General features: G+C 32.3%; 1 protein-coding gene across 1 annotated transcript; it reads left to right on the forward strand.

Annotated features, from left to right (window-relative positions):
* Positions 1-2,506: 2,506 nt before the first annotated feature.
* Positions 2,507-7,726, forward strand: LOC101493743 (uncharacterized). The gene is made up of 10 exons (XM_004497332.3): positions 2,507-2,871; positions 2,956-3,034; positions 3,122-3,216; positions 3,953-4,057; positions 4,160-4,239; positions 5,712-5,802; positions 5,880-5,987; positions 6,180-6,266; positions 6,732-6,800; positions 7,421-7,726. Exons 1-10 carry the CDS (start codon positions 2,647-2,649, stop codon positions 7,550-7,552), a joined length of 1,071 nt encoding a protein of 356 aa, XP_004497389.1. The 5' UTR covers positions 2,507-2,646; the 3' UTR covers positions 7,553-7,726.
* Positions 7,727-9,007: the final 1,281 nt, after the last annotated feature.

Genomic DNA, 9,007 nt, shown 5'->3' on the forward strand with positions numbered 1-9,007 from the left:
GCAGGAATGGATGTTGTTGTTTCCAGTGTCAAGGCCTATATTGCTGCTATAAACAAGATGTTGAGCTTCAAAGAAACCTCTTCATCTACTGAAAAAATACCAGTTTCTGCATCAAATGTTTGATAATTTGTGTTATTGTTTATGGTCATGCTGGTTTTGTTAACTGTCACGAGAGGAAGAGAGGGTCACAGCAGGATCCTTACCTTTCTGAAGTTTTGAGCTACATTGTAATGTGAATTAATTATTTGCACTCGTAATTTATTGATATTCAAGTGACTTTAGCGATGGGTAATTTAAAGTCTTGTATATGCATTTTGAAGGCACAAAACATGTAAACAGACCACAAAGGGATGTCTCTTTTTGATATGTTAATTTTCGGAAAAATAATCCAACTACCTTTTTGGATATCATTCTTCCTCATTTTCATTGCCATGAAAGATGACTGTTGACTGAGCTTCTTAAATGAGTCAAATTCCGTTGGGTCAATGCAGGAGTTAAAAAATTCGAGTTCCATGCAAAGGTTAAAAAAATAATGAATTATTTCATAAAAATTTAACATATTCTTGTATAACTTAGTCCAATAGTAGATGTCTTTCTCAGCAGTTTAACTGTACTAAATTAAAAGGTTGAGATGATTAAACATATCAATGTGATTAGTAAGTATTTAAGCGTAAGTTCGATTCAATGGTGAATTAATGGATTAAGGTTGACTATACTCTGTTTTTATTTACTTGTTTTGCTTTCTTTACACTAGTTTAACCACATGAAAAATATTTTAAATAGTAAATATAATTCAAACTTTTTCTTGTGTTTCTCGTTGGACATCACAAACTAAAATGATAGTTTTCCGTATTGGAAATCTCAATAATTTAAATTGTGTTTCTGCACATTTTGTAGTGGTATAAGATCTGCTTCATTCTCGTGCTGTCATATACATCAAAATGTAGGGTGGACGGTGTGAGGGAATGAACCTCTATAGCTCTAGTAAAAGTTAGGAAAACGACGTGGGTAGTTTACACTATTTTCATACAAATGAATTTATTAAAAATTCTTATGAATTTATTAAAAATCCTTATATGCTGCTAATTGGTATCATAAATATAAAATAACGTTGATTATAATTAATTTTTAAAAGATTAATGTCATTATAATTCTAAATACACCAAAATTGCAAATTCACATTCAATTATCTCTTTGGTTAACCTAAACACTAAATTAGGTTTTTCTTTAAATAATCTAATTTTAAATTTTTTTTTTATCAAACTACTCTCTTTTGAAATTTATATATCAAACTATTCATTTTTTTTTTTAATTTAGTTATAAATTGCATTTGTAAATGAGTAGTTCGATAAGGTATTGTTTTTTTTTTTTTTTAATCAAAGTCGCCTTTTAAAAAAAAAATCTTACATCCAATAATATATATATATATATATATATATATATATAAACACAAATTTTACAAAAATTATATAGATTAATTATAATTGTTCGTAACATTTGGACAATGCTTTTTAGTATGACTAGTTAACCGATAAAGTCCGCATTTTCTTAGCACTTTTTCTTTAACATCAATTTTAGTTCTAATACGAGTAATATTTAAACTATCTTTTTTTAATTCTCATCTTTTCAAGATTGTAATACAATATTTCACTTTCATATGTGGACCAATGTCCTTCATTGGGGGAATATGTAAAAATTTATCTTTGTAGATATTTAATACATTAAGAACCTTGTACACGTCAAGACAGATGCACTAAATAGTTTTGACGAGGGTAGGAACATGCAACAATGATATGTGAACAAGACACGTGTAAATATGAAATTTTCTACAATCACACCATTTTTTTGATCTAATTGTATGACTTGGTGAATGTTAGACTTATCAACCTCATATTTAATCTTGTCCCCTATGTATACTCGATCAAAAGCAAATGATTTTTGATGTTGCTGTCTCATTTTTTTTGCATATAAAACTCTCATTCTATAGTAAGTTAATTGAATCAAAGCAATAATTAAGAGATTACATGTACTCTTGAGCACTACGTTTATTGACTCGATAATGTTTCTTGTCATGTGTCTTCAATGTTCGTTAACTTAAAAAAAATTAGACGTAAGTCATTTTTTCAAAAGACGACTTCTTTAATTAAAAAAAAAGTTAATATATTAAGAAAATCGCTATTTGCAAAGATAACTTGTAACAAGTAAAAAAAAAAGGTAATTTGATATATAATTTTTAAAAATAATTTGATAATTTTTTTTTAAATTAGTTATTAAAAAAATCTAATGAATTAACTAATAAAAGATATATTAAAAATATTAAACTTTCTACTATCAAAATTATTTAAAAAGAATAACAAAATACTATGAGAATGCATTTGTAATTTTGATGAATTGAAGTATTTATTAGGAGAGTGTCACACACATACCAAAATACATGGTGTGTATCCCGAAAAACAAAACTTAAAAATAAATTGATTTTAATTTTGATTTATTGATTTATTTATAGTTTATGTTCAAGGAGTGATGTAGGAAAAGGAAAAAGGAAAAAAAGGGAGAGAGCGATTAGATTAGATTAGATTTGGTGCGGTGTTGTTGTCGTTGTTCATTGATTTGAAGAAGAGAAAGAGAAGAAAAGAGAGAGTGAAAATGGAAGAATCAAGAGAAGAGAAGATAGAAGAATCAGTGGCTAGCGTATTGGAAGAGGCAAAAGAGCTTCAAGATTCTGTTTCCTCTCACATTTCAAACACATTAAGTGATGAACAACCACTTCGACAACGAGCCGTTATTCTCGACTCAAAAATACATTCACTTCGTTCCTCTCTCGATTCTCTCCTCTCCAATAAACTCATTAATCCCTCCTTAGCCGATAAGGTATGCATCAATTTCAATTTCAATTTTAATTTTAATTTCAATTTCAATATGTGATGGATGGATCCGTTTTTGTTTGTATTGCAGTTGGATGAAGATTTACAAAGAGCGAGATGTATCATCGTTGATGGCGATGCTTCTTCACTCCTTCCAGGACATGCGCAAGGTTACTACTTATTTTATTTACTTACTCGCTTAATTTCCGATTTTTGTTACTTCCACTCATTTATTTATTTACTTCGAGGGATTTTAGGTAGGTTTCTGAGGATGTTTCTTGGTCCTATTAATGTTCGTGCCTCTCGTAAGGATGTTCAGCTAAAGGTCAAAGAGGAATACAACAGTTACAGGGTAAAGTCTCCACTTTTTTGTTATTTATATCTGTCTTCAAATTTGTTGCCTGTGTTAACTTGGGTTACATGCTATACTTATTTAATTGCCATCCGTTGCATGTAAATGATTTTTTTTTGTTTTCTGAATGTTAAAATCACTGTTGTTAGGAAACTATAGAAACTTAGAAAGTGTTTCGCCGACTAATAATAACCTAGTGATATGAAATCACGACTATTGTGAAACTCCACTCTGTTGTAGTCTAATCCAGATAGTGCCCTGCTACAAAAACGCTCTAGAGGGATAGCAGATTGTGGGGTTGCTGTAACAAAGACATGTTAGTAAACAAAAATTGCCCAAAATTAAAGATGTGTTCATAGTTATTAATTGAAGTTGAAGGTTACATAGTCTAGACGCTATAGCACTGATGCATAGTGGAATTTGAACAAACATCGTGATTCACAATACACAACACTGGGCTAAATGATAAAGTTTGAATTAGATGGGTAGGCAAGAGAGAAATCAAGGGTACATGGCTGAATTCACAAATTCAATTGCAGCAAATGTGATGCCTCAATAGCAGGCATGGTGGTCGCTATGTCAAAACATGACATGATGCTCTGTACATCACAGCAAAGATACAGGACATCTTGGTGGCGCAATAGAACTGCAAAATCCCACAATTGACTACCTTGTTCCACATGAGCACACACAATGTTTGTGAAACTTTTATGAAAATGACACCTCTTTTGTTCAGGATAGAACTGCTCTGCTATTCCTGCTTTTTCCAGCAGCGCTTCTCATTCTACGATCTTGGGTTTGGGATGGATGCTTGCCAGCTTTTCCTGTGCAGATGTACCAGGTATTTTCTTTTAAACCCCCCTTGCTTGATGTCATATTTGTTTTTACTTGCTTACATTAAATATTTGTCTGCAATCTGTCACTGAGTATGATCATTTGTCAGGCCTGGCTTCTATTTCTTTACACTGGTTTAGCATTGCGAGAGAACATATTGAGAGTAAATGGAAGTGATATTCGCCCATGGTACAGCTTCAAACCCTTTTTAATATAGGCTTTCTGATACTTATGAAACAATAATGTACCACATTTAATTAATGGGTAATAGATCCCTGATTCTGTGCTCTTTTTGTTCTTTAATCACATTAGTTAAAATTGTATAACTTACTCTGTTGATTCTTCAGCCTTTCCATTCTAATTTGTATTATGGTGTACTTATAAAAGGTCTCATGAAAAACCATATACTTTTTTGCAGTGTCTGGCAGTTTAGCAATAGTATAGTAAGTTCTTTGGATTGTTTGTAGACTATGTAGAACACATAGTTATGAATCCTAGGCCAATGCATAAGGTGACCAATCCCAAAAAACACTATAGCGGGATAGTGGGTCATGGGGTGACTGCTCTACCGATGATGATAAATAAAAGATAATACATATATAAATGTTAATAAAAATTATAGACCTGCAAATAGAGACTAAAAAGATAAAAATTCATTCATAATATGAATCTGAAGTGTGAAAGAAGGCTGGAAAAATAAAAGAACAAAGACCCAAAGACAGAGTCCAAGCTCACTAGAACAGAGAGCAAAAAATACAGACCGAGCTGTGGTATGATGCTTGAAGCTGGAGAGCTATGGGTCTGTTGGAAATCCCCAGAGTTTGCTAGAAAAGAGGCTAGTGAGAGTTGGTTCGTCTGTGAAAATGGAAGAGGTTTCACTTTGCATCTATTGAAACATAATTTGGTTTTTATCAAACGAAAATCATGAGAAAAGAAACAAATAATGTGTTTGATAACTAAGACAGTGGAAGGGGGAATGGTTAAAGATGGTTTCTTGCCTGTGTGAAGGATAGAAGCAATAACTTTTCCAGGGTAGTTGCAATAGCAACTCCGCCTACCAAAACTGAAAAACGTGACTCTATGGAAGTCTGCCACGTGGCCAGTATAGTCTATAGTACCCCCAAGTAATAACTATGGTAGAGAATCACTGTGTTGGATATGTCGATCTAACTTTATGTTATTTTCTCTAACTGTTTTTGAGGTTTTGGTGGTGAGGAGAATATGGTGTGTCGGAACTGTTTTCTTGGTTAATGTTTAGTTTAGTAACTTTAGTTGGATAGTGTCAAATGCCAGATTTCTCGTAGTTCACACCTTCTCATATTCTGTAGGACAGACTTGTTTTTCAATTTTTGAGTTTTTTAGATTCCCTTGTCTATTTTGCAAAGCAATTAGTTCACTCTTCTGCGTTTATTTTCTTTCATATTTTCTTTATAGAGGAAATCCTTACTTTGTAATCTTAAAAAAGAATTATAATCGACACCCCCGTGATTCCATATGAGATTGAGTACAAAGAAGGGTAGGGAAGAAACTTTATGTAGTTGACCTGCTAAAATTGTTGTCCTGGCAAAGCGTTCTGGGATGGGGGGATTGCTGAGGTTGTCATTCCTTGGGTTACATGGGACTAAATATTTTGGCAAATAAACTTATTGTGGCGGTTACAGGTGGATATATCATCATTATTGTGCCATGATAATGGCCCTTGTGAGTCTCACTTGGGAAATAAAAGGACAACCAGACTGCGCAAAAAAGCAGGTTTGTATTGTTTCCCTTAGCATTAGCCTTTTCTTTTTGATGATGTTATGTGCCTATCATATATGTCTCGCGTGCAGAGAGGTGTACAACTTTTCCTGCAGTGGGCTATGATGCAAGGAGTTGCAATGCTTTTGCAAAATAGATATCAACGTCAAAGACTTTATACCCGCATTGCATTGGGAAAGGTGCCACTGTTAATTAGTCTATCCGTTGTATTTCTTCTATAGTTATATTTTACCCTCATATACTTTTTCAATCATTCTGCCTTGTACCCAAGTCTTTGGCTATTTGGTTTTATTTTAGTATATTCGTAACTTTGAAAAAAAAAATTGTAAACAGATATATAGCTGTAATTCTCATTTTTTTCTGAATTATAGGCTAAGAGGATGGATGTTGTATGGGGGGAAACAGCTGGTGTGGATGGCCAACTGTGGTTGCTATGTCCCATACTTTTCATATTGCAGGTAACTACGCTACGTTAGTTTCTTATGTTTTTGGCATATTTACACTTTTGGTTCCAATAGTTTGAGATATGAGTGTTATTGATCCTCTAGGTTTTTTTCCAAGCAATTTGTTTTGGTGTTACAGAATTAAGTTTGTTTTGGTGTTATTAACTGACAACATATGCTTCTCAACTAATTATTGGAACTTTAATTAGCTGTATTTTGTTGTGCGAGTAACGGTTAATTAGTTGAAAAGCATATATTGTGTATTAATATGGGTTCCAGAAGGTCATGTGTGGTTTTCTTGCAAACTTGTGACCTTTTCATATATACATGCATTCAAACTTATTGTTCTGGCATTGTATCTTATTAATGTTAATTTGCTCTTTAACTGAAATATCTGATTTATTCACATTTTGGAAATCACCTGAACGCAGAAAAGGTTGAACATTTTTAAACTGTATTTGTGCTCCTATTTTGGTTCAGGGATTTGAAGCTTATGTTGGACAATCATTGCTCAGGACTGCATTTGTCGGGGTGGTTTCTGAATGGCAGGTACAAGTTTGCTCCTGCTTGCTTTTTTACTTCATTTTATATACCAAAAGTTGACTAGGAACACATGCAAATGTATCCGTGTCTGTGGATAAAATTTGCTATGGGGCCGGTTGTTTAATAGATACCTACAGGTGAAATAAATGGATTTTTCAGCTACCTCTAGTTGATAGAGGCAGATGCGCATGTAAAGGTATCGTACCAACGGGTACTTGTATCCATTAGTTAGTAAAAGGAGGAAGGAACTTTATACTCGACGGATGTGCTAAAATAGTAATTTTGTTGTCAAAACGAAGTGTGATGTATTAATATTTTGATTTGTTAATATACTTTTATGTTGTCAAAAGAGGAAGAAGAATTTATACACAATTACAATTGTTTAAAAAAAAATTAAAGTGCCATGGATATCTAGAGATACTTGTGGATATCGCCAAAATTCTCTGAATATCCAACTGGCAGATAGCCATGCAGATATGGGGCAGGCACGAAAAATGTTTTTAGTTAACAAGATCGATGGCAAATGACTATTATCCGTGTCTGAGGATTTCCGTTTACATCTCTAATTTCTGTGATATTTTTTGTTGCATAGACTAGCCTTATAATGATAGTAACTTTTCTTGCAGGTGATAGTTTGTGGTCTCCTTTTGGTCGTTATGGCCATTGGGAACTTTGAAAATACAGTACAGACTCTGATGGTAAAGTCAAGATTTAAGGCAAAGATGAGAAAAAGCAAGAGCAAGCAGAGACTGAATTAGCAAGTTGTGACTTCTGGAGCTTTTGCTAGGATCAGGTTTTTTTGCACTCTTTTAAGTTTTGACCACTGTGCATTCCTAGTGACAATTTTGGCTTTGTTGTAGCATCAAACATTTAATGCGTCAGAAAGCAAATTTGTTGGATTGGATATTTATAAGTATAGTATTGTCTTTCAACTTCTTTTGTCCACTTTTTGGGTCGCCATACTTGTTCCCTGTTGTGTGGCAGGTTGATGATTGAATCTTCTGATTACCTCCATTGTTACAAATATCGAGAATAACCGAGGGTTTAAACTATAGATGGCATGTTTGTTGTTTACCCAAGTTTGGGTGCTACCGTACATTTGGCTGTGTCTAATATGCAGTTTGCAATTGAAAGAGTCGTGCTCATTGATATTACTCTTTATCCTCACAAGTTAAAATGTAACATTTAAAATTTAGCATAAACCTAAAAACGGGTGATTATAATGGCTGTGTTTTTTCCCCTTGTAATAAAAGTGAAGTCAATCTATTAATCTGTCAGAACGTTTCTGAATAAATCTGTTATTCATTTGAGTTAGTCTTAGTCTGTATAAGTATCAGATAGTCTGCAACTCGCATAACCAATTTGAAAAAAAATAAAATTGGTCTATATAAAAAAAAGCCTAAAAGATATACAATTCACTTATTTGATTATATATATATATATATATATATATATTATCTTTTGTGATAAAATATTATCTTTAGTTGATTATATATTTTAAACAATCAATTTTTTTTATTTTAAGTAGACAATCATCGAACACTTTGAAAAATGTGAACTGTTTAGCACTCTATTTAAATTTAAGTTATTTTAAACAAATTTAAATTCATTTGTGTTATATTAGATAATATCTCTAACTTTGGGATAATTTGAATTTATTTTAACTTGTGTGTTGCTTGGATAATATGTTATTTTGAAAATTTTGAATTAACTTTGTGTTAATTGGACAATCCAAATTTAGTTTGTGTATAAAAAATAAACTATAATATTTTTTAAATGGATATGAAATAAAATAGACATTCAAATTGATTCATACTTAATATATAAGTAGTATACCATTTTTTTTTTAAATGGGTATCAAAGAAAATTTTCAAGTTAAAAGAATAGCAAAGAAATTAAGATCTAATGAGTAAAAAAACTATTATAAAAAATGTGCAGGTTATCTGTCTAACTCGCTATCCGTCTAGGGTCGGACTTAGATAATATTTTATCGGTTCATATTAAAATAGAGTTTTTTGGTCCAATATGAAGAAATCCGTGATCCATTATGACTGATTCTATATGGACCGAACAATCCGTTTTAACATCTACCTACTACAAAGAGTACTATAGTAATGAAGAGATAGAGATCGTTTATGGATAAGGTTGAGCTAAACGAGGTAGACTTTACAGACTCTGGATGATCCTATGCTTAATACACTCTCCAATTCAAG

The sequence above is a fragment of the Cicer arietinum genome, chromosome 4 (genome assembly GCF_000331145.2).
Source record: "Cicer arietinum cultivar CDC Frontier isolate Library 1 chromosome 4, Cicar.CDCFrontier_v2.0, whole genome shotgun sequence".
NCBI lineage: Eukaryota > Viridiplantae > Streptophyta > Magnoliopsida > Fabales > Fabaceae > Cicer > Cicer arietinum.

Bases quoted from the DNA above. Each gene is read 5' to 3' on its own strand.
- LOC101493743 (XM_004497332.3), top strand. From the start codon at position 2,647: ATGGAAGAATCAAGAGAAGAGAAGATAGAAGAATCAGTGGCTAGCGTA. The intron at 3,217-3,952 runs GTAAAGTCTCCA...TCTTTTGTTCAG, and splicing joins AGGAATACAACAGTTACAGG to GATAGAACTGCTCTGCTATT. The intron at 5,988-6,179 runs GTGCCACTGTTA...TCTGAATTATAG, and splicing joins CCCGCATTGCATTGGGAAAG to GCTAAGAGGATGGATGTTGT.